Source organism: Mus pahari, chromosome 13, assembly GCF_900095145.1.
Source record: "Mus pahari chromosome 13, PAHARI_EIJ_v1.1, whole genome shotgun sequence".
NCBI classification, from domain to species: domain Eukaryota; kingdom Metazoa; phylum Chordata; class Mammalia; order Rodentia; family Muridae; genus Mus; species Mus pahari.
In genome coordinates this window covers 40834468-40861126 of record NC_034602.1, presented here as the reverse complement: position 1 = coordinate 40861126, position 26659 = coordinate 40834468, and the positions used below count along the sequence as shown (strand labels likewise).

The window sequence follows — 26659 nt, the reverse complement described above, 5'->3', positions numbered from 1 at the left end:
TCTCTCTCTCTCTCTCTCTCTCTCTCTCTCTCTGCCTCTGGCTCTCTCTGACTGATCGATCTTTCCCATGCACCAAAGTTTGTGCTGTAGGAGTGGCAGGCCAATGGTTTGGTAATTTCTAAGTAAAGAAGGGAACTAGAAGCCAGCCAGAGGGATCTGTTAGTATGTTTGTCTTTACATCAGACAACCTAATTGCGTTTCCCAAACCCACATATATAATTGGGAGAATTGACTCAGAGATTGTCATTTGACTTCTACATATGTACTCTGATATATGTGCTTTTAATTATCACTATGACTTATGTCCATACAATAAATAAATTTAAAGTAAAATTTTTTTAAAAAGTGAGGCTATGGCTTCCTAGGGAAGAGCCCTCTTCTATGTGAGTGGAGCCTGCATCCAAAATCCATGTCAGCAACACACTTCTCCTACGGATGATTTGGTTGTTGCTTTAGAATCATTGTGCATAATCTTGTGTCTTTAAAGTCATGATACTGAGGCTAGGGAGATGGTTCAGCATCTCCAGAGCTCTTCCAGAGGTGCAGGGTTCAATGGCTAGCACCCACACAGCAGCTCACAGTTGTCTATAACTCAAATTCTGGTAGATCCAACTCTGTCACACAGACATACATGCAGGCCAAACACCAAATGTGCATAAAAATTAAAAATGAATAAAAACTATTTTTATAAATGTCAGAGGGCACACATGCTTCTTTGTATAAAACAATCCCCTGCAGTTATATCGAGAAGGACAGAGACTTCAGGTAGGGTCAAATTTGCATAATGATCAGCTATAATGGGCTTCTACAGTGTTTTAAGAAAAGTTGTTGGAAAGATGCCTATTTTAAAAGTTATCATGTTGTTCCCCGGTGATTTAAATTCCAGTTTCTAGCTCAATTGTGCCATGGCCTGCGGGACCTGTTGACTGAAATTCAGGACAGCTTTGGCCCTCAGACACATAAATCTAAGGAGTAAAGAAGAAAAAGAGACAGAAGAAGAGACGGCCAGAGAGCTCAAGTGTGCCTGGGTTTGGGAATCTGTTTTTTGTTCACAATTAAGCCTGTTAGAAAACCCATGAATTAAAATATAATTTGACTTCTCAGATACAAATTTAGCACTTGGGTCAGCTCCTTGGCATGATGCCTGAGTTTTTCTAGTTGGCAAAGGCCTGGCATGTACATGAGCACAGAGCCCCTTTTGGGTCCACTGTTTTTTGTCCCAAACAAAGCAGCACCTCTGTCCACATCCATCTGTGTCTTATCCCCATCCGTACCTGTCTCCTTTGTATTTCTCATTGGCAGGACATCCGTTGCTAGCTGGAAACTTCCACATTGTACTTTGGCCCATTTTGCCTGGTACTTTTTTTTTCTCCCGATTTTTATTAGGTATTTACTTCATTTACATTTTAAATGCTATCCCCAAAGTCCCCTATACCCTCCCCCCCCACCGCTCACCTACCCACCCACTCCCCCTTCTTGGCCCTGGTGTTCCCCTGTACTGGGGCATATGAAGTTTGCAAGACCAAGGGGCCTCTTCTTCCCAATGATGGCCATGTGTTCCATCCAATAGCTGACTGTGAGCATCCACTTCTGTGTTTGCCAGGCACTGGCATAGCCTCACAAGAGGTCGCTATATCAGGGTCCCTTCAGCAGAATCTTGCTGGCATATGCAATAGTGTCTGGGTTTGGTGGCTGATTATGGGATGGATCCCTGGGTGGGACAGTTTTTAGATGGTCCATCCTTTCGTCTCAGCTCCAAACTTTGTCTCTATAATGCCTTCCATAGGAGTTTTGTTCCCAATTCTAAGGGGCGAAGTCTCCACATTTTAGTTTTCCTTCTTCTTGAGTTTCATGTGTTTTACAAATTGTATCTTGGCTATTCTAGGTTTCAGGGCTAATATTCACTTATCAGTGAGTGCATATTATATGAGTTCTTTTGTGATTGGGTTACCTCACTCAGGATGATACCCTCCAGATCCATCCATTTGCTGAGAAATTTCATAAATTCATTGTTTTTAATAGCTGAGTAGTATTCCATTGTGTAAATGTACCACAGTTTCTGTATCCATTCCTCAGTTGAGGGACATCTGGGTTCTTTCCACCTTCTTATCTCCTAAGATTTTGGGGTTCACTGTTGTTATCTCTCTAAACAGTTGATGACTTTAAATTGACTAAACTCAGTCCATTGGTGACAAAAAGGCCAGGACTGATTCCCATGTGCCATGTGGCTCTGAATAAGTTATTTCAACTTTAAATGTCCCAGGGTGCTCCTTCTAAAATGAAGGCCATAGTGGGTATTTCACTGAATTTATATTAGTATTGAAATGAGCCAGGCTTAAGAGATAGTTCTGTAAACAGTGATGACCTCATTATTTAAAAAAACCAAACAAACAACATCAACAGCCAGAACAAAAACAAAAAACAAAAACAAAAAACAAAAACCCAGTGTTTCATTTAAAATACTTGGATGAACAGGTACCAGGCAGATGGAGATACTGGTCTGACTCATTTCTAACTAGCAACTTGACTATGAGCTACTTAGGTGAAGCCCAGCAGCACATCCTTACCCCTCAGTTTTCTTATCTGAAAAAAAAAAAAAAAAAATGAAGTTGATAATTCTACCCTTGAAGAATGTTGTGAAAAGCAAATGATGAAATTAGCCAGCAAACTTCCTAGGACCCACTGGGAATCCTCAGTAACAAGACATACTTTAATTAGTTTTGTGTCTCACCTGAATTTCATTGGAGGAGAGTGTACTGCAGGCCAAATGTATTTCAGCAACAGAATTTTACTTTCTCAGGAGTTGGGAGGCCACAGATCTAAACTCAGAGAAGTAGTGAATTGCTGCGCTTCCTTGCATCTAGATGAGGAATTTCCTTTGTGAGCAGGTCTAGGAGGTCTGTCACTGTTGTCATGAACATGCAAGGCCCATTGGGTGTTGGATTAAGGCCCCACTATAATGACATTTTATACTCCCGATTATGATCAAGGCCCTGCCTCTAAATGCAGTCATGCAGAAGATGTATCAGTCCATGTTCCTTTACTCACTTGGGCTGGGGAGTTTATGATGAAATCATATGGTTTTCTTAAATAGTTTCAGAGATAGAAAGTTTAAACAATAGGATGCCAGCTCTGATGAGGACCCCTTTACTGTATTATATCATGGTTAGGTCATCATGGAGGAAGCACATGAAAGAGCAGGGTGTGTCCTAAGAGTAGATCCAGAGCAGGAGAAGGGAGGGGCCAGGAGAATCTTCCATGAGCCCTGCCTTTTAAAAGTCCCAGCATCTTTTCACAGCAGGGCTAAGGAGGAGCATGTTTCAGCTCATGAAAACTCTGAAGGCAGCCCCATCTAAGCCATAGCAAGACACTGGGCCTTCTGCCTGTGCATCTGGGTGACACGTTCATTCCATACAAGCAAGGATCAGAAGTCAGATAGCAATAGATGGAAGGAAGAACAGGAGCCAGAAAATGAATATTGTTAACTTATCGGACATTGGCAGTACAAAGATGACAAGAGGTTGCCATTATTTTTTTTTTTTTTTTTTTTTTTTACAGGGTTTTTCTTTATTTTTTTTTTTCTTTTTTTTTTTTTTTTTTTTTTTTTTTTTTTGTCACTGTTTTGTCACTGTTATTTCTCTCAGAACAAAAAGAGGGACTGTGGAAAGAGAGTCACCTCGAGACATCAAGGTTTGGTTATAAATGAGGTCCCCTGTCTTTTCTTCAGTGTGAAATCTGGCCCTGAACTCTCTTCACTCTGTGAGGCTCAGTCTCCACATGTGTGACAGATGGTCAGGGATACTTGATTTGGGGGATTGGTTGTAAAGAGATCTCATCTATCTCCTGGCGCACAGCAGGAATTTCATCAGCGTTAGGTACTGTGTTAGACTCTTCCAGAATGCATGTTCCCAGATGGCATCTGAGTCAAGGGTTCCCCTGCAGGATGCTGCTGTGCTCCTCCTAGGAGAGCCATCACTCAGGAACCAGAGTTGATTGCATCCAGTGCTGCTGCCTCTTAAACCTAGCATACGCTGGCAATTGCTGGTGATTTTAAGACTCTTTTATGGAACCTGGCAGGTCTCTGGAAATAGAAACAGCCCTGTGGCAGGTCAACATCACAAAGAAGTGCTAGTCAGTGGGAGAAAACAAGGGAGCCCACAGGCAGACATGCTGAGTGCAGTCCTTTTGAATAGCACATGATATAATCACCCTGTTATACTACTTAATTCAGTCACACTGACCTCCTGCCTTGGGCCTTTTGTCTCAGCTGCAGCATCTGCAAGTCTGTGACAGCAGGAGGAAGAAACTGTCCCTAGTGGGGAGTGTAGTCAGACTTGCTGCATCATACATAGGTTGGAGGTTAATGCCTTGGTTTGTTCCTCACTACTGTAAAGGTCACTGAATCTCCACAAGGCCAGCCTGTGATTGAAAAGTGTGTTTGGAAAAGCCGATTAAACTCTCCTCCACTTTTGCGTATTCCATATTTCTCAGAACAATGAAAAGAGCACGGTGGTTTTAAGAAGACATTTTAAGTCAACTGACATCCTGTAGATCACAGTTGGAAAAGTTCTCTAGGGAAAAATTTTAAGTTCACAGGACTCCAGAACAATGGGGACTCTAGCATCATTAGCAACAGGTCATTCATTATTTATCCAGTCACCAAATCACTGTGACTCCAGTGTAAATATTAGACCCAGAGGATATTCAGATGTGTGAGGCTAATCATGTTTTTTAAGGAGCCCACAAGGGAGACATCAAACATACAAATATAGTTATGTCATGCACAGTGGTTTTCAACATTCCTAATGCTGTGACCCTTTAATCATGCTTTGGTGACCCCCAATCATAAAAGTATTTTGTTGCTGTTTCATAACTGTAAGTTTTCTTACTTCTATTGCTATGAATCGTGATGTAAATATCTGACATTCAGAATATCTGATATCCAATCCCCAAAGAGCTTGTGGTCCACAGGTTTAGAACTGTTATATAGTATACATGCACCTCATGTTGGGCAGTCTGGATCAGCTTCAAAGAAGATGCAGGAATGCTTGGATTGGATCTTTGAAAACCTATACATTTTAACAGAAGTAGAAAAGGAAGTGGATTGTAGGTTGAAGAAATTCTACTTATATGATGCAAAAGAGGCATACAGCTGACTTTATGAAGTCTTTCTACTTGACATCATGCCTTTGTGTTATGTCTGAAGAATGGCATTCATTTGTATCAGCCGTCTAAGAACTCAGCACAAATCAGGCCACTAATACACAGCTACCTTGTGAAGCAACTTTTCCTGTATCCTTGTTCCATCTACTGGAGTTTCTCTTTAAATTCCAGGCTATGGTCAGTGTGTCAATAAATGCCTAGCATCCTTTTCTGGGCTACTTTCATTGCTTCTTGTTACATGATGTTGACATACTACTTACTTTCCCAAGAGTTTTATCCTTTTTTTTATTTTGAAAACTGTTATACATTTATATAATAAAATATGATACTCCTTCTTCATTTTTTCTCTCAAGCATCCCCAAACTTACCACTAATAGGATTTCTTCACAACTTCATATTGCTTTGCTTTTATAACCTACAAAGCCCAGCTATAGCTACCCATATGTGCACAAATGTGATTCTATTTACTGAAGCATGAGAAACCTACCTGTGTCCTCACACATCCTCAAGAAGTAATGATTCTCCATTCCATAAACAAATATCCAATGCCAATAGATCCTTAGTAAGGGATTGGGCCTGGATATGCTCTACATCATCTGTGCTACAGTTTTGCCTGGCTTTATCTGTATTGGTCTTGTAAAGGCAAACACAGTTACTTTGAGTTCAGGACTGCATTAGCCATGTAATGTATAGAAAACACTTTCCATAGCACTTCTCTGCTTTCTTTGGCTCTTACAATCATTTTGTCCTATTCATCAGTAGGGTCTACAGAGCTTCATGGTAGTGGAATAAGGGTGATAACAGATTTTTTTTTTTATGTATACAGTTTCATTCTGGTAATTTGACTACATGTATGTCTGTTTGAGGGTGTTGAATCCCCTGGAAGAGGAGTTAAAGACAGTTGAGAGATGTCATGTGGGTGCTGGGAATTGAACCCAGGTCCTCTGGTAGAGCAGCCAGTGCTCGTGACCACTGAACCATCTCTCCAGCCCTGATAAAGATGTGTTTTATATAGATCCAAATACTCAGCCTCTTATTCTCAACACTTTAGCCAGTACTGTGTTTTTCCATTGCCTACTGTCCTTTGCAAAAGGAACCTTCTCTAACCAAAGTTGAGAGCAGCCCAAGTCTATGGGATAAGCACAAATGTTCTGAAGGCAAGTTGATTACAAAGTAATTTATAAAAATAACAATAACAAGTTGTACCCTAGAGTCTATGATCTCCAAAGATTTGGTATTTCAACCAAAATTGCAATACTAGGCATAAAACTCTGCCCTACGGAGCCTGTCTCAAATCTAATAAGAAAGAAACTTCTTTCCCTTTAACAGTCATGTGAGTATTGAAGCAGTGTGCATGTCTTGCCTGGTAGGTCGGTATTGCAGCATTCAGGGTCCAGTGTTAGGTAAGATCATTTTTGTCTTTTCCTTCTCGGCTCCCTAAGTAACACCCCCATGCTACCGGGAAAGCTCGCCAACAGAAAGGACATGTTTGATCAATATGAGATTGGTTTCTCATCCTGTAGCCTGGAGCTTACCAAGTTTATCATGATGGCTAATAAAAAACCATGGCAGTAGTCTGTGTTGTTTGGGAGACCCCTGGAGCCTCCCTGTCAATGATTCACATAGAGGCATCCCATGCCTTGCCCTGGGAGTTTCATTTACTAACCCATGTCTTCCAGGAGGGACATTGTCCACAAATATGAGATAAATCTGTTCAATTGGTTTTTTTTTCAAGTTTCATTTTGAAATTACCTTACTAAGGTTTTCATAAGCCTTTTTCAGAGACCTTGAGCGTTGCTTAACCAACGCCTAACTCTTTTTTTCCCCATTTCTTTATTCCCACCCCTCTTATTTTTTTTAGATCTCAGTATTCCATAATCATCTTTCATTTTATATGTGTTCTATTATCTCTTCTGTAATTTTTCTACTGGTAGTGACTAGTAGGCTTCCACGTGGCTTTTTCTATCATCTTGCATTGGGCTAGTCTGTTCTTTATCCCCTGGTTTCTCCCATAACCCCACACTCTTCCCTGTTTAAAGCCTTCTGTCCCCAGCACCTCACATCACTACTTTTATCGTACTTATAACCTACTCTCTTTTCTCAACTAACAAGGCCCCATCAAAGGCCTGGTTCTAGCTCCCTAGTTTCCATTTGTAATCAAAATTAAATACACAAAAGAAACTATTTAAAGCTGGAATCTACATATTAGAGAGAATAGAGGGCATTTGTCTTTCTTTCTGAATTGACTAACAGTATCCATGTTTTTCCAGCTCCATCCATTCAGTTACAATTACAAATTGTCATTTTTTATTAGGGCTGAGAAATATTCCATTGTGTATATGTACCACATTTTCATGTTCATTTGTCTGTTTATGGACATCTAGGTTGATTCTGGTTTTAGACTTTGTAAATAGAGTTTAAATGAACATTGATATGCAAGTTTCTCTGTAGGAGGATATAAACTCAGTTGGATATATGACTAGGGGGTCATATACCTGAATCTTAGAGTAGTTCATTTTATTATCATTATTAAACATTTTTTAGAGTTACTCATTCTATATGTTCTTGAGTGTCATGTCTGCATGTATGTATATGCACCAAATGCATGTCTTGTGCCTACAGAAGTCATAAGAGGACATCTGATCCCCAAGAACTATAGTTACAGATGATTGTGAATCTGTAAGTGGGTGCTGGGCAAATAACTTGTTGCAAGAGCAACAAGTGCTTTATAACTGAGAAGTTATCTCTCCATCTCCTTATATGATAGATTTTCTATTTTTTTTAAAAAGAATATCCAGATTAATTTCCAAAATGTATGCACTAGTTAGCATCCTCACCAACAGAGTACAGGTGTTCCCCTTCAAGGCCTAGAAAGATGGTTCACATAGTACAATTGTTGCTCTTGTACAGGGCCCAGTTTTCATTCCCAGGACCTACATGGTATCTTATAGCTGTCCATAACTCTTGTTTGAGGGGACACTCTGCAGACACCAGAGGCACTAGAAATGCACATGGTGTACCATAAAGAAATCACTAAAAGAAAAAAAGAGTCCCCGTTTTGCCATATCCGAACCAGAATTTGCTGTCTCTTGTATTGCTGAGACGATCATTCATGTTGGGCTGAAATAGTCTTACAGCAGGTTCATTTCTCATTTCACTGATGTCTAAGGATGTTAGGCCCTATTTTAATTGTTTTCTAGTTATTTGGGTTCTTCTAAGCCTTTTCTGTTCCACACCATTGCCTATATTTTAGAGCAATATATGTTCTTAATGTTTAGGTGGTGTTATTTATTTATTTATTTGTTTGTTTGTTTATTTGTTTATTTGTACAGTCCTGACACTTATCCGCTGTCAGATTAATGGTTAGCAGTCTTTTTTCTCACATCCTGTGGGCTGTCTCTTGATTCACTTCTCAGTTTCCTTTGGCATACAGGTTTTTAGTTACATGGGATGCCATTGTTGATTTGTGGTCTTATTTCATGTGCTACCAGAGACTCATTCAAAATGTATTTCACTATGCCTACAAGTTGAAATTTGACAAATAAATAAAAAGATGGTACTCCCACTAACATCGGAAGCAAGGCAAAGGTGTCTACTTTCTCCACTCATATTCAACATAGTGTTTGAATTTTAACTAGAGCATTAAGACAGAGATGAAAATAAAAATAAATGATACAAATAGGAAGAGGAGAAATCAAGGTATCATTATTTGCAGATGATATGTTCTTTAATATAAAAGACTCCAGTAAAAATCCCTTTTGTGGATAATAACTAATTCCAGCAAGTGGCAGAATAAAAAACTAAGATATAAAAATCAGCTATCTTCCTATAAACCAATGACAAACAGATTGAATAATACATCAGGCAAATAATCTTGTTCATGGTAGTCACAAAAAGTAAGTTACCTGGAAATAATGATTTTATTTTATTGTTTCATCTTATATTTTCTTTATTTTTTATTTTTATTAATCATTTTATTCAGTTACATTTCAAATTATATCCCCCTTCCTGGTAGCCCCTCCACAAATCCCCCATCCCATTCCTCCCTCTCTCTACTGCCCTTTGTTTCTATGAGGATGCTCCTCCATACACTAACCCACTGCCCCCTCACCATTCTGGCATCCCCCTACACTGGGGCACCAAGCCTCTACAGGACCACATATCCCATTGATATCAGATAGAGCCATCCTCTGCTATATATGTATCTGGAGCCATGGATCTCTCCAAGTATACTCTTTGGTTGGTAGTTTAGACTCTGGGCGCTCTGGGTGACCCTGTTAGTTGATATTGTTCTTCCTATGGGGTTTCAATCCCCTTCAGCTCCTTCAGTTCTTCCCCTAGCTCTTCCATTGGGCTCAGTCCGATGGTTGGCTGCGAGTATCTGCATCTGTATTAGTCAGGTGCTGGCAGAACCTCTCAGGAAACATCCATAATAGGCTCCTGTCAGCAAGCCATAACATCCTGAGCGTGCCTGATCTTGTGTGTGTGTGTGTGTGTGTGTGTGTGTGTGCGCGCGCGCGTGCGCGTGTGCGTGTGCGTGTGCGTGTGTGTGTGTGTGTGTGTGTGTGTGTGTGTGTGTGATTTATTTTGACAAGCACACTTTAGTTCCTTTACCATTATTGGCTTCCTGCAATGTCTTGGAGCAAGAGTTAGGAGATGGTTGGATTGATTTTCTCCTAACCCTCTACTCACCATTAAGAGCCCTACCCCTAGTGCCCTCAGTAGACAGTTGGAGATAGAGTGCAACTGATGGTACATCTCCATAGCAACAGCTGCATATATATACATTTCTAATTGACCTGTGGGGATTGAGTTGCAGGACCCACAGGCATGGGATATAAAGAACTGTGTAGTTCCTGTTCTCTTTAGCCCTACTACTCTCTTATATCTGCCATCTATAGCCAATGTATAGGCTTTCACACTGAATGCTTGTGAGGAGTGGATGAGCTTTAACAAAGAGTATTCACTAATGGATCCACCTCATTCTTTACTATAAAGATACTGGACTAAGGAGTGCTATCCTTTGAGGCACAATTCCTTCAGACTTGCATTTATATAGGCATAGGCTAAATATACACACAGTATTAGATGTAGCTTGAGGACAGAGCATTTCCCCTTGACAAATCTTTGAGCTATATTGTATTATACAAAGCTAAGCAGGCTTTGCAAGTTCTGAAAACTGATATATTAAAAAAGAAGATATATTACATTATTGTATTCCAAAATTGCATTAACGTTTATATCAATTCCCAGTCATATTGGTACAAAACTTTTTTTTTACACAAAGCATCTTTGATAAATTACACTGTATATCTAGTCACAGAGTAAGGTATACTAGTATAATAGCACTCATGTAAACTGGATTCGTATGACACGTAACAGACTATCTAGTTACAAGTACTTTAAGGCCCCAGTCCTGGCAAGCTGCAGAAGGCTGGCATTTGGGTAATCCAGCTGACTTCTGTTGCTTTGTCTTCCTCAGTCCCTGGTCTGAACATTTTATTTGTAGAGCCTGTAAAAACAAACAAATAAATGAACAAACAAATAAAAAAAATCCACCTCATTTGAATGGAATCCTCAGGAAGAACAGCAGAGTCCCAAGTGGTCTGTGCATGATATATGGAATGGTGGGGATTTTTATACAATTCTATATTTAAAACTACTGCTTAATATACACACAGAAAGTTCAGTTGATGATTTTTATACATTTCAAACTCTTCTGCATGAATGCTAGAGTTATAAAAATGACATTGATCAATGGCTATTTAAGGAAAATCATGCAGCGATGTCTAAGTTTAATATTGTGAAATCCGAGGACTGGAGACAGCTTCTGTCCGTGTGAGGATCCTTCCTGGAGGGACAAGTCACTGAAACCTCGGAAGTGTTTTGCCCTGTTTTTCTGCACTGGGTCTCGGGGAGCAACACCTGTGCTCACGTCTCTCTCTGGTTTCTCTCTGCAGACAGCGTGGAAGATGAGCTGGAGATGGCCACTGTCAGGCATCGGCCTGAAGCCCTGGAGCTGCTGGAGGCCCAGAGCAAATTCACCAAGAAAGAGCTTCAGATTCTTTACAGAGGATTTAAGAACGTAAGGACAATTTTTTTTTTTTAACCTCACCTTTGCCCAGTTTACAGAGGAAGACTAAAAGTGCCTAGGGGAGGGGACAGGGGCACACTGTCCTGTGAGAGTCCAAAGCCTGTACATCCTTTTCTCATCCCTCTTAGATATAAATACAGTCAGTACCCACTGGGACTTTGACTGGCTTTGGCAAGCCAGTGATGGGAGAGTATAACTGACTGTCAGACAAGGATGGGTCCTGAAAGGGTTTTCTTAATTAAATTCTTTTATTGAGATTTATTTTCTTCCTTGGGTATAAGCATTCCAATAAGCGCTTCATTTTTTTTAAAACTATAAACTAGTGTATGATTATAAAATGTTATTTGGTGCCACAGACATCCAAACACACCAAGGAGGCCAGTAAATGGCAGAGGCAGAGTTCAGCACCAAGCAGTCTAGTTTCAGAGTCTAGGAGAGAAACTGGCTAGAAAAGAAGCCGCAAAGCAGTGTCAAAGAACCACCTAGAGTCCAAACAAGGTCCACGGCCTCTCCCTGGTCAAAGGAAACATCAGGAAAGCACATCAAATCAAAGAATAACTGCAGGGCCAGAATGAACTTGGGGAAATAAGTGTGAGAAATGGACCTGGTTTTCCTTTAAGTCATGTCTCTCCTCCCCCTCTCTTTGTGTTTGGGGGGGGGCAGGGGTGTGGGTGTGTGAGTGTGCATTTGTGCATCTGTGTGCCACATCTACACCAGGGGTCAAGCTTCTATTTCTTAACTTAGGTGCCACCCACCTTGTTCTCTGAGACATGATCTAACTTGTCTAGAGCTTACCAAGTAGGCTAGGCAAGTTGAGCAAGCTTAGATGCTCTTCTGGAGTCACTTCCTTCCCACCAGGCTAGGATTACAGACATGGTTCAAGGCACTACCATTTTGCACATAGACTCTAGGAATCAAACTCGGGTTTTCAAGGTGTTAAGACGAGCAATTTATGGACTCACCTATCTTTCCAGCCACAAACCTGTGTGTGTGTGTGTGTGTGTGTGTGTGTGTGTGTGTGTGTGTGTGTGTGTGATGAGTCTGTGGCCCTGTCTTTCAATAAAGCATTTCTTGTATCTTCCACTCTTTTGGAAAGAAAAGATATGGAATTACGGGTGGAATTTGATAAACAATGGTAAACAGCTTATACAAATAGAAGAGCATTTGCTATTTTTAAATCCTGTTTGGGACAGTCTGAATATATGTCTCTACTCAGAGACTAGTACTTTGGAAAAATTAGACCTCTTCAGTCTTCTCCAGTGTTTTGAACTCAAATAGGGATTCATCAAATGAATGACTATCAATTTTTCTTTGATTATTTCTTTGTCTGCAGTAGTGGCCTGTACTCACATTGATGAATAGCACACTCAGTGTTAAAGGGGAAAAAAAATAACCAGTGCTTGTCTCATAGATTAGAGCCTGTTAATTATGTCCATTTCTGGTACTAGGAAAATTACTGTGTTTTATTACTTGAAGAAGACAATACTGTCAGTCAATCCAAACCTCGGGGACCTACAGATTGTCACAGAGCATGGTTGTCTGTTACACTGATGTGCATATGACCTCCTTTCCAGATGTATCACCATCAAGGGAAGTGATAGCATGGGTCCCTAAAAGGATCATGCTAAAGATCAGTGTCTCAAAAGCCAAATAAAGTATAGTCTCTGTTTAAAGAGTTTATGGCATGAGCTGAGTGTCCAAGCTTACTGTTGTAAGTCCATTTAAACATAGCTTCCTTTAAATTATTGTTTGCACCTCCAATTGTACATCAGACCAATAGTGTAGTCTTATACACTCTAAACCAAAGGAGGCAGCTATAAGTATTCTTGTATGTTTCTTTCTATTATTTTACTTTTAGGTTTCCAAGTTGGGATATAAAGTAGGAAGCTTCCTTAAAAAGTTTCCATACATACTTTATTCTTGGTCCTTCTCTGTTCCTTTCTTTCATCCCTCTGCCTCTCTCACGCTAGACTCCTTCCTGCCCGAACCAGATCCCCTCTCCTTTCATGACTCCTGTACTTTTTGTACTGTTTGCTTTTTAAATCCCCTTTCAACAATGATTAAAGTCCCCTTCTCTCTCTCTCTCTCTCTCTCTCTCTCTCTCTCTCTCTCTCTCTCTCTCTCCCTCCCTCCATCTCCCTCTCTCTTTCTCTCTCCCTCTCCCTCTCTCTTTCCCTGTCCCTATATATGTTTAATAACATATTAAACATTTTAATACATGTTTAATAACATATATTAAAATCTAGCATCTGCATACAAGAAAAATAGTATCTGTCTGGGCTTCATATACTTTCCTTAAGACAATAATTTCCAATTCTATCCTTTTTTTTTCTGTAAATGTTATTTCACATTTTTGGTCTACAAAATTCTATTGTGTATACACCCATTCTCTCTTTATTCATTTCTATGTTGTTGGGCAGCAGCTTCCATTCCCTGAGTATTATGAATAGCATAACAGTTAACATAGGTATCCAAGTAGCTCTGCGTTGACTTGGAGTTCGTTAGATATATATCCAGGAATGTTTCTGCTTAGGCCATATGGTAGCTCTCTTAGTGATTTCTTTTTCCAGAAACCTCAATCTATCATGATTTTCAAAGGCACTGAACAGGTTGATGTTTGAATCAACAATGAGCAAGAGGGTTTTTTTTCCCCTCACGATCTTACCTGCATTTGTTCTTAGCTGTTTTCTTGATGACAGACATTGTGAATGAGATGATCTAGACTATCAAAGTTCTAATCTTTACTTCACGTGTGGCTAAGGAAGTAGAAAACATTTCATACATTTGTTCTTTGTTTGTGATTATTCTATGAGCTGCCTATTTCATTCATTGGACCATTGCTAGTTGAGAAGATCTGAAGTTTTCTTGACGGAATTTTTTGTAGTTTACTTCTTTCCTGCGCTGGTGGTTTGCCTTGCTGCTGAATAGAAACTTTTACTTAATATAATTCTCTCTCTCTCTCTCTCTCTCTCTCTCTCTCTCTCTCTCTCTCTCTCTCTTGCATGCACGTGTGTGTGTGTGTGCGTGTGTGTTTATGTGCATGTTTGTGTGTGTGTGTGTGTGTGTGTGTGTGTGCTATTGTATCATTTATGTGATGTGTCATAAGTGGACTGAACCAGCAGGTAGGGTAGTTCTTCAGTAACAAGATTTTAGGGAAGAGTGTCCAGGGCATCAGAGATAAAAAGGAGAGAACAGATGAGTGCAGAATGTCTTACATAGGTTATGTCTTATGCCAAGCAAGCTTATTAAAAAGTATAGCTTAGGGGCTAGTGAGATGGATCAGAGGGTAAGAGCACTGACTGCTCTTCCGAAGGTCCTGAGTTCAAATCCCAACGACCAAATGGTGTCTCATAACCACCAGTAATGAGATCTGATGCCTTCTTCTGGTGCTGTCTGAAGACAGCTACAGTATACTTATTTATAATAATAAATACTTTTTTTTTAAAAAAAAAAAAAAGGAAGTACAGCTTATATAGTGTGTGTGTAGTGCAGTAGGGGGCTGATTCAGCAGGCAACTATCATACAACAGAACAAAGACATTTGGAAGTTAATCAGAGCTCCACAGGGAGAACATAGAATATCTCAATGGCCTCATAGGCTAAGCACACATCAGCCTTGGGACTGCCCCTCGGGGTAAGTAAAAGGGTTTCCAGGATCCAAAGCTGCAGCTTCCCCCAAGGCTTTGTCCCCAGGCTATTACTGGCTCTGTCAAGCACATTCCTTGTTTTGTAGAAGGAGCTCTGATTTCTCTCTGTAAATCAGGACTTCGGGGAAAATCTTCCAAGGGCCTGGCCCCAGGCTAGTGCTTAGCTTGGCTAAGCATGTTCCAGGTTTAGAGGAGGAACTATGTTCTTTCTTAATACAACGGGGCCTCCATGAAAGCCTTCTATCAGCTTTGCTTCCAAAAGGGCGGTTTTATTGGGCACACAGTATCTGGCATTTCGCCCTGTGATCTCTGGAATCTTCACCATAGCTTGTAGTGAATTAGAACATCGGATTACAGGAACACAATACAGCCAAGCTGCTCACTTCCTGTCAAGCAAGAAGCAGTGAAAACTAGGCAGGGCCAAGCACAAGCCACACCCACAAGCCACACCCCTAAAAGCAGTCTCTTCTTTATCAGTGGTCTACTTCCACCAGCCTCCACTCTCTCCTAACAGTCCATTCAAGATGAGTTCATCAATGGACTATTAATACAGCACATGCATGGTCCAATCACCTCTGAATCGTAGTGGAAGCACTCGACACATGAGCCTCAGAACAAAGCTTTATATCCAAAGCAAAATACCACCAGTTATGAGGTTTTGGATAAGCAGGTAAGAGAGTTCTTAACTGTCCCTTCCTCTATACATACCTCAGAAAGAAGTGACTTCAGTGACAGTAGAAAACACTGATTGCAACCTACAGTTGGGAAGGATGTAAAAAAAAAAAAAAAAATGTCCAGGCCTAGACAAAAGTCATCCCAGAACAGGTTATTTACGGAATAAAACTTTAGATATATTCATTTCAAAATTAGAGAAACATCTCAACTACTTTTCTCAGAGATGTCATGACAAACATTTTAAAAACAGCAGGTGGTACATTATATCTAAGATGGTTACATACACACGACTCCCCAGTCTATACTAGCATCCCTTAGTGCCTTGGCTGCTGCTATGGTTTTAGTCTCTTGCTACCTCTGCAGGTCTCTCCATCTGAGGTCTGGATGCCTTTCATCCCATTTGTTATAAGTTGGAATCAAGATTACTACCATCATTAACCTTTGCAGCCAGCAACTCCTCAGCGTGTCTCACACAAGTGGCACTTCACACTAAATTGCCTGCCTTTCTTTTATTTCTTTATTTTCTCTCTTCTGTGCTCTCTTTTCCCCACTGCCATGCTGAGTCTGTACATTTCCCTGCATTATATCCTTGTCCCTGTTTCTGTTTCTTCTTTTCTTTCTCTCCCTTCCACTTTATCTTATCCCTTCCCTCCCTTTAGTTCTTTTCTCTTTTCTTCCTCAGCCTTTCTTATTCTACAGTTTTCTCTACTCTCTTCTTTCTCTTGTCTTTCACATCTGGGGTAAAGTGAGATTACCTTTCATTAGATCTGAATATACCCAACACACATCTCACATACCGCTTTTAAAGAAAGAACCATTGGTTTGCTCAACATGAAGTAATAGAAAATCAAACAACAGTAACCTTTTGATTTTGTGTAACTCTAGTGAAATGTACAACTGTAACAGATGTGCCCTAAATCATAGCAAGGCAGACATGGGAGAAGGTCAGAAAGACTCACAAGTTATTGGATGGCAGCAATCAGAACCAATTTCCATCAGAGAATGCAAACCAACTACCCTTGCTTCCTGAATATTAATTATCTTAAGCCCTCAAGCTCAAAAATCAATTTCCCCGGACACAGTGGGAAGACACGTTTTTAATGAAACCTTTAAAACTCTCCACATTTTGATTGAAAGGCTAAACCCTCCGCCCACATTCAAAATAGTCACACTTGTGTGAAAGGGGCTCAACTTGGTAGTCACCCCTGCAAATGAAGTTTACCGTGCACACAAATGTTCCCATGAGCACATATTTTTCCACACACAGTGTACCTGAGCGTTCGATATCACTGTCGATATACGCTGTGAATATAAATGGAGAAATGGAGAAAGGGAAGGTAGAGAATAGGCGTCTTGTCTTTTCTCTCTGACAGACGGAGTCGTCACATATTCATGTTTCTCTTGCCACATGGCGGTTCTTTAAAGCTGAGCATCTGATGGAGATGGAAAGGACTTGAAAGAGCTTTTGACTAACATTACTGTATCATGGAACCACCTGCCAAGCCCCACCCTGAAAGATTATGACTTAGTAGTTCTGGGGACACAGGGAGCATATATTTTCATTTCTTAGAATTTCACAGGTGTGGTTACTGCTGCTTTGGTGTCCTTACTTTGAGTGTCATTCATTGCTATATTCTAGACATCATATGCTCAAGGTCATTCAAAGTCAGGGCTATAGTTGAGATGTTTGAGCAGTTTCTTCAGCCTCCATGAACTGAATGCGTTTGTCTTTATAAACCGAGACAACGATTACAGCATATAAATTTATTTTAGACGTCAGCACAGAATTAAAGAGAAAAATGAAATAGGTAGTACATCTCCACACAAGTCAGCTGTTCCATCCATCAAAGTGGGGTGTTAGGCCTGGTCTCCCTAATTCCCATGAGTCTCTTGGGAATTCAACTTCATAAGTATTCGTGAGGATGGATGTAATAGAAACAAAATATTATCTACAGATCGGCAGTCTCAAATTTCACTGCGTATTGTAATCATCTGGGGAACTTTAAAATGTACAAATTGTTGGGGACTCTGCCTGGCAATTTTGATGTAATTGCTTTGGAGGAAGCAGGGCTGGAAGATCAGGATTTATGGAACTCGTTGTAATTATAAAAAAACAGGCAAAACTGAGAACTGTGGAATGAATTCTTATTACAATCTAAAAAGTTCGTTTTATCATATAAAAACATTTTGACCAATTGGATGAGTCCTAAAATATCAAATATCGATGATTTCTGTGGTTACACTGGAATCCCACCAGGTTTTCAGTGTGTGTGTGTGTGTGTGTGTGTGTGTGTGTCTAGAATTCTTATGACACAAATGTGTGTGTTTAATGTCTACATGGGTTGAAGAAACTACCAGATTTCAGTGATTTGGGTACTGTTCATTCTGGGGTTAGGCTATGCTCAGAAATTTTTGTTTGTTTCAAATGTCCAAATTTCTACATTAAAAATCATAACAGTATCCAGAGAGCCATCTTAATTTTAAGATTTCATAGGTTTAAGTTTCAATGTGGTCCTGTCTCCTTGGTATTTTCTTTCATTAATTATTATCTTACAGGCCACTTTTCCTGTTTTTTTTTGGGGGGGGCGGGAGTATTTTGATCTTTTTGTTTTGCTTTGGTTCTAATACACCCCAACAACAATTTCTCCTCACTACATCATCCTTCCCATTACTTCCACCCTGCCTCCCTTCTCTACCAGATCCACACGTCTGTTTCTCTTCAGGAAAGAATTGGCCTCACAGAAATAGCCACTTTCATATCAAGGCCCAGTGAGACAACCAAGTAGGGGGCAAAGCATCTCAAGAGCAGATGAAAGAGTCAGAGAACCCCTTCCCACGTTCCCTGTTTGGGTCCCTCAAAAATATCACGCTGGACCTAGCACAGCGCCACAGGCTCTGCGGTCCTTGCTTTCAGTCTCCGTGGAGCCCTGCTTAGTTGATTCTGTGGGCTGTATTGCCCTGGTGTCCTTGACCCCTCTGGGTCTTGCAGTCCTTCCTCCCCAGCTTCCTTGGCGTTCCCCAAGCTCCAAGGGGAGGGAGCAAATGAAGATCTTTAATTTGGGCTCTCTCTCTTTCTCTGCCTAATGTTTGGCTGCGGGTCTTTGTGTCTGCTCCTATTAGCTGACAGGAGAAGCCTCTCTGACGACAGTTGGGCTAGGTGCGGATCTATGAGTATAAAAGGATATTCTTAGGAATCATCTTATAGATTTTTTTTTCTGTCATAGGTCACTATGTTTTCCACCCTCCAGTTACTGGTCATCCAGGTAGTGTTAGCCATGGGTTCTCTCTCGTGGTGTGGGCCTCACATTAGACCAGTCATGGGTTGACCACGCCCACAAGTCCTGCGCCTCCATTTTGCAGGCAGGACAGATGGTATGCCTAAATTTTGTGGCTGGGTTGGTGTCCCAGTCCCAACCCTAGAAGCCTTGCCTTATTACAGAGGGTGGCTAATTCAGCCACTGAACCTTCCATGACTAGGAATTCTCACTAGAGTCACACTCTAGAATCCTAAAAGTTTCCACATCATCACCCCAAATACTCTCCAATTACTGTCATTTTACCCAGTATTCTCTCTTCATCTCTTTCTCCCTTCCTTTGCCTGATCCCTCCTGTTCCCAACTTCATCCATCCTCAGTCCATCCATAGAATTTATTCTATTTCTTCTTCCCAGGGAGATCTCTGTATCTTCTATGGACCTCTCCTTGGTGTTTAGCCTGTCTGTGGATTGCAGCATAATTATCATTGACTTAACAGCTAATATCTACTTATAAGTGAATACATACCATGTTTGTCTGTTTTGGGGTCTGAGTTACCGCACCCAGGATGATGTTTTCTGAATCCATCAATTTGCCTGAAAAATGTCATGATGTCATTTTTCACAGCTGAGTTTCCTGTTTTTAAAAGCATCGGAAGAGATCTGAACATACAGATCGGCCTCTCTGTTTTGGTCAGTTCCCGCTTCTCTTGGACCTCTGCCTACTTCCTTTTCTTCAAATGCTTTTGAAATCCAATAGGTCAAAGTATCCAGTACATTCAAATATATTAAGGCCTCACTTTAATATTTTAAAATATATTTTTACTTAAAATTATTGCATTAATGTCTGCTTTTTAACTAAAGATGCGTTCTATTTGATGCACAGCTGATTCTAATCGATGCATAACAATTGCAACTTACTTTGTGGTTTAGAAAAGCATCATTCATCCTGCTGGTTTTGAGCCCCAGGAGTCCAGCCATGGCTTGGCATTGTTCTCTGATAAGAATCAGGGCTACAGGACTGCATGGTTTAGTTTGGATTTCTTTCTGTATCTTGGGAATATTTCCAAGCTCCGTGGTTGCTGGCTAAATTTAATCTCTCATGGTTGTAGGTCAAGAGCTAAGTCTCTTGCTGTTTACCATATGAGGCCACTCATCTTCTATCAGCTTCTATACTCCCTTGCCAAGTGCCCCTTTTATAGGCTCATTTCTACCATGTCAGATCACTCCTTTAGGTCTAGCAAAGGACAGACGTTTGACCCTGAAATAGCAGTTGTATATAACGTAGCACAGTCATGATGAATAGTGTATCATGCCCTCACATTTGTGTACTTCTGTACTCAGCATGAGGAAACTCAAAAAGATGTGCTTCTGTGGCCTCATAGGTCACACTGCATGCCATCTCAGTGGGATCTGTGAGTGGTCAGGAGCAATAGCACCTACTGTGCAAAGTCCTGAATTTGGTCTGGAATTGCATCACATGTAGCCCTGGGGCTCCCCACTTTGCCTGTAATTCATATACCTCCTCACAGAGGTCATCAATGACAGGCACCTTTGTTTGGTTGGTTTTGTGATCACTACAGGAGTTTTACTTGATATTGTGGCCAAAGGGTCTAATGTGACTCAAGAGTTCATTATGGACCCCATCTCTACTTTAAGATCTTCCTGACTCCTGCACTAAGACTTTTAAAATAGATGAAGGAGAAATTATAGGGCTCTATGTTTTTAACGAAGTGCATTTGCATGAAAAGCACAGAGTCCCAATTGTGGCATGACAGAGGGAAGGGGCAGGGCAAAGAAGCCTGAACAGGAAGACACAGCAGTGGGGATAGAGGCAGGCTGCTGATTGACGAAGGCAACTAGTCTTTTGTCATAACTCTTCTGTTATTCTTGAGAAAAGCCTCCACAGGCTGATTGTGCAACCTTCAGAAAGTCATTTCCCCCGGTGGCGTCTGTCTTCCTAACAGCACATTAATGATTGCAATGTCCTCTTCCAATCACTGGAGGATGTGGGTATAACTGGTTTCATTCATCTCTTGAGAAACTCAGACAAAAGTTAAACCCAGCGTGGCTCAGGCAGTTTAGTAGTCAAGTATAAGAAGAGCACACTTAAAATGTTATTTCTGACGCCATGGCTGAATTTCTGTCAGACTTCCAAGGAGAAATTCTGGGAGATTTTATTTCACCAATATTCTGGAGAGACAGTATATGGTCTACTATATTGTGCATATTATATTATAGAGTCTACAACCTTTGAATATATGAAACTGAAAGAATAGTTAATTCATAGGGTACATGCATTACTAACACATTTGTGTCATAAAAAAATCTACACACACACACACACACACACACACACACACACATCAGACACTGGGATGAACATTCATATATCCTGGTCAATCTATAGGTTTTACCAGAGTTCATGACTCCTTTCTGATTTCCAAGCATCAGTATAGAACAGGTGGTGTGATGGTTTGTATATTCTAGGCCCAGGGAGTAGCACTATTAGGAGGAGTGGCCTTGTTGGAGTAGGAGGAGTGTCACTGTAGGAGTGGACTTAAGTCCCTCACCCTAGCTGCCTGGACATCAGTCTTCCATTAGCAGCCTTCAGATGAAGACGCAGAACTCTCCTCTCTGCCTGCATCATGCCTGCCTAGATGCTGCCCTGATCCCACCTTGATAATGATGGACTTAACCTCTAAACCTGTAAGCCAGCCCAATTAAATGTCCTTTATAAGACTTGCCTTGGTCATGGTATCTGTTCACTGCAGTAAAGCTCTAAGACAGGTGATGTCATAACTCAAATCTTTCTGCAGGCCTGGTTAGCCTCTCCTGTGTGGCTAGGCTTCTGTGTTTGGTGCATTACATTACAGAAGGTTTTTCAAATTTTCCTTCAGAACACTGATGTATCTTGGCTCAGGATGCTAATGTTCAGGTGTGTGAGACACTGAATGGGAATTCAGGTGGCAGAGTGTCTTCTGTTTTGAGTGTGAACCACAGACCCTGTAGCACTTCCGTTATTTCTTCATATTGTTCTAAATTCACAATGAAAGCTGTGTGGTCGGTCTCACCTTGAAGTCTTTTCATTTGGGCAGGAACTTTTAATGTTCAAGATAGTCTACAGTACTTATATCCCCTCTGTTTTACTTTTGTCTTATTCTAAACTAATAAAATGTCATATTAAATATGTGGGAATATATGGAGGAATATAAATAAAAGTACCTGACTAAGCGATATAAATTTGTCATCACACCTTGATAGTTAAAGCCACTTCTAACTAGATAATTTGTTTCCTTATTTTTGTATACACACACACACACACACACACACACACACGTGCACGCACGCACGCACGCACGCACGCACGCACCACCACCAGCAGCAGCAGCAGCAGCAGCAGCATTAAGAATCAAACTCAGGGTGTTGCACATGCTGACCAGTATTCAATTAGCCAGCTACATCTTCAACCTTACATATTCTTTCATGAATACAAACTCTCTATCTCCACCCCCCCCCCGTGTGTGTGTGTGTGTGTGTGTGTGTGTGAAAATTCTTGAATTCTTTTAACCCAAACACACTAATAATACATGTCTTGTATAAATTGCCTATCCTTTCTTAACCATCAGCAATTAATCATAAACATTTCATTTGCTGTTTAAACAACTAGAATATCTTGCTCTTGGACATGTTAAGTCTGGCCTGCCAGGTAGTCTAGTAAGTTGACACTCCACTGCCTCAACTTCTCTTGCCTACTTGAAAATTTCCTTGGGGAAGGCAGGATGGCCATGCTGCTGCTCTGCTCCACCATTGTTCCAAAGAGGAAATTCCTTGGAAATGTAGGGGCAATCCTTCCCCATATGACTTCCCAGGATCCCCCATCCACCTCTAAACATGGAACTAAAAGTTGGCTTGGAGTATGCTTCATCTGTGTGGACTAGGTTCCCTCGCGGGGTACCTGGTTTTAATTATTTTTTGTTTGTCCATTTGTTTTTACTTTTATTACATTTTACAATTCTTTTCCTTGAATCCCTGTTTGGCATCAGTAAATGGTCCCCTACATTGTGTATGTTGTATTATAGAGTCTACAATATATAATAACTCTGCAAACAAGGCCTCTTTCTAAACTCCTAGACTTACTTTTCAGAACCTCCCAAATGTAATTAACCACAAGCATGGTCAGTAATCAAGGCTTCCATCCTCTCGTTGTCCCTTACTTTGTTTCTACTACCCTGCCTCCAATATGCTTAGTTGCCATGCTGCTGTGATATTTCTGGTCCTCGTCTTGTCTCTCTGGACAGTTCTCCCTAGTAAACCCGAAGGAGGTATTCTACACAACAAATAGGAACCTGTTCATTCCTACTTAAAACCAATTAATTTTCAATTGCCATTAGAAGAGAGACCCAATACTCTACAACCGTACTATCATTTGAATGTCCCCCCCCTAAATATTTGTGAAAATACCATTCCTTTATTCATTATTAACAGAGCCAAATATTAAATCAATTATGGCATTGGGAGGCATGGCGATGGAAATAATTAAGGTTAAATGAATATCTCAGGCTGCAGTCATAATCAAAGGAAAGTGGCCTTACAAGAATAGAAGTATAAGCTAAGATGTTCTGTCTTTCCATGTAGATGTGCTTCACAGCCTTGGGAACATACAGTATCTACTTCAACAGGAAGGAACTTGCCCAGTATGGCTATATTAGCTACATATTTTCATCAATAGTAGTTTTAATATACTTAGCCTACCCATAGGGAGTGGTAATGTTAGGAGATTTGGCCTTGTTGGAAGAAGTGTGTCACTGTTAAGGTGAGCTTTGAAGCTCCACGCATGGTGAAAAAGTCAGTTTTCTACTTGCTGCAGTCAGATCTAGATGCAAAACTCTCAGCTCCTCCTACGCCATGCATGCCTATAAGCTGCCATGGTCCTGCCTTGATAATAATGAACTGAACCTGGGAACTGGTAAGCCCGACCCAATTAAATGTTGTCCTTTATAAGACTTGCCTTGGTCATGGTGTCTCTTCACAGCAGTGGAAACCTAAACTAAGATACCGTCCTTTAGAATCAGGAACTAAATAAACATTCATTATTTGTTTTTTCTAATTTTTTTTTATTGAAAACTGAGTTTTTAATACAATATATTGTGATCATATTTTTTCCATCCACAACTCCTCTGGGACTTTCTCCATGTCCCTCCTGTCTAAACCTACTTCCTTTTTATTTTTCATTAGCAAACAAATGAATGTATAAAAGAATAATATTAAAATATAATAAGATAAATTAAGTCAACCAGAGCAGAATAGAACAAACCAAACAGAATAAAAAGAGGCAAGAGGGTAGGAGAGAAACACACAGAGACATACAGACATATATATTCTTATTTTTCTGTCTGTAGTGTCAGTTGTATCCATGGAATGAAGCACAAGCTCATCCAAAAAAATTGTTTAGAAATTATTGCTAGTAAAACCCTTGAGCTAGGTATTCCCTATGCTTCAGTGACCATGACCCCTCAGCCTGTTGCCCGTGATTTTCCTTAGACCCCCTGTGCTATGCCCAGTTAGCATTGCTGCAGTCATAAGGTACTGCTTGAAACCCATGAGCTTCCTCCTCATGGGCCTTAATTTATACTCTTCTTTCTTCAAGAAAACCTACACTCTGTGACCCCTACACATTTTTCTCTTTAAAGAAACATTGTTTTCTGGCCTCCACAACCATAAATACACAAATGTATGTGTATGGATTCTAATATAGTAATCAATCTATACACACACACACACACACACACACACACACACACAAATACACACAAACACAAACATGATATATACATATGTACAGATATTTCATATATCATCCACATTCATTCCATCTATATAACTATCATCTATGTATGTATGTATGTATGTATGCATCTATCTATCTATCTATCTATCTATCTATCTATCTATCTATCTATCAGAATTTCTTTTACCTATGTGGCATAGTTCAAGAGTTGAAAGAAAGGGGCATTACTCAGGTGAAACTTCCCACTTATCATTTAATCTATAGCAGATTCATTATTACAACTGTCCATGAATTTTAATGGATTAACACTATTGATTGATGCTTTATCTTGCAGTCTCCTGTAGGTCATTGGGTACCTAGTAAGAGTTCTGCTCTGCAAGCTTACAGAGGACATTTGTGTCCTCTAGTCGTCTTATTCCTGCCTATGGTGCCATCGTTGCTTCTGTGACTGATTTACAGTTGAGAGAAAAGAGATTAGGACAGAGCAGCTGATTACTGCATGAGTATGTATCCCTTTGGCTTCCAATATGGTGGCTGGAATTCAGGACCTGATTTCATTCAGACCCCAGATGTCAAGAAAGAAGAAAGGTATACAGTTATACAGTCTCCCGCTCTGTGTGCGCGAAGAAAATTAAGTTCTCTTTTCTCCAAAGGGGGGGGGGGAAATGGCATTGGTGCTAAGTATGTCAAGAGTTCTAAGTTTGTCCATGGTTTTGATAATTTTGATGACCTGCTAAGAGAAATTACAGGGCTTAGCAAGGTCTTATTTATAATTATGCTTCTATTATATCAAAGTGGTTAAAAACTTCACAAAGGGAGAGAGAATGCAGAGCAATGTTAGGAGTAAACCCAATGTAAGCTTCTGAATGGCCTTTCTTAGTCACATGAAATATGCTTAGTTCTAGCAACTGTGAGTCACGATAACACTTATAAGATGTTGTCTGGCAAGAATGCTCATTAGCTATTCAGTACCTAGCATACTCAACTTCTGGAATTCAGGAAGCAAAGCAGGTGTTCAGCATAAAGTTTTCCTTTGCACAAACAGTTTTGACGAATGAACTACTCAGAAGAAATGCTGGAAAGTCTCTAAATTCAACTTTTAAACTAACTAAGGTCAAAATTTATAAGCAGGCCCTTTTTGATGACAGTAGTATCAGTTCTGCTAAGATAAATTTTTTCTGCATGAAAGTCAGCCTACTATGAAGTAAAAAATTTTAAGGTAACTAGACCCTTGTTCTGGCTATTTTGTGTGAAGTTCATCTCTCTGGGATTCATTCTTTTATCTTACTGTATAAAACTGTAGGAACAATACCTCAAATATTCTTTGCTAAGAAATAAATATGTAGCATAGGACACAATTGCTTGTCATAATGACACTCAAACTGTGGCTGCTATTATTATTACTCTATTATCTTCATAATCATGTTACTGTTCTGCTACCCTGAATCCTGTCTCTCTTGAAAAGCTCTTCCTAGAGGAGTTTTTGCCTTACACTCAAATTTTATGTTTTATATGACTACTCATACCTCATAAACTATTACAAGACACAAATCATTTTACCTAAAGACAAATGTAGACAGTATTCTGTTGCAGTGGCTTTCATTCTGCCTTTTAAGTTCCTGGGAGAAATTAGTATAACATTTCTCATAATTATTCTTCCCCTTGGATTTAAAAGACAGAGGAGCACACTTACACACAGAAAGACAGAGAGACAGAGGCAGAGACAAAGGAAGAGAGAGATTCATACCATAAATAACTTTGTAATCAAAAGAGACTACCTATTTTTTTATATTTTTTGATCTATAATATAACACAACAGGGGATATAAGTATTCTCTTAAAAAAAATGGCAAACTTCATATAAAGCAAAAGTCACCAGAAACATTTCTAAAGATGCTAAGCTTAGTCTTTCCTTGGAAACAATCTTGTAAGTAAGATAATGTTTGAGTTTTGCTTTAAGTCACAGCTCCTTTGGGTCAGATTAATTTTGCTCTACCAGGACTTCATTCAGAGACACAAGTCCCTTCTTCTACAGTGT

The 26659-nt window shown here is 40.1% G+C and overlaps 1 protein-coding gene across 4 annotated transcripts in view; it reads left to right on the top strand.

Moving 5' to 3' along the window:
• The window catches only part of Kcnip4 (potassium voltage-gated channel interacting protein 4), a 1094684-nt gene that overhangs the window by 992119 nt on the left and 75906 nt on the right, over positions 1-26659 (top strand). For all 4 annotated transcript variants that reach the window (XM_021211128.1, XM_021211130.1, XM_021211129.2 and 1 more), the window contains one exon: positions 11124-11248. In XM_021211128.1, coding sequence (XP_021066787.1) covers positions 11124-11248 — 125 coding nt within the window. The remainder of the gene's footprint in view (positions 1-11123; positions 11249-26659) is intronic.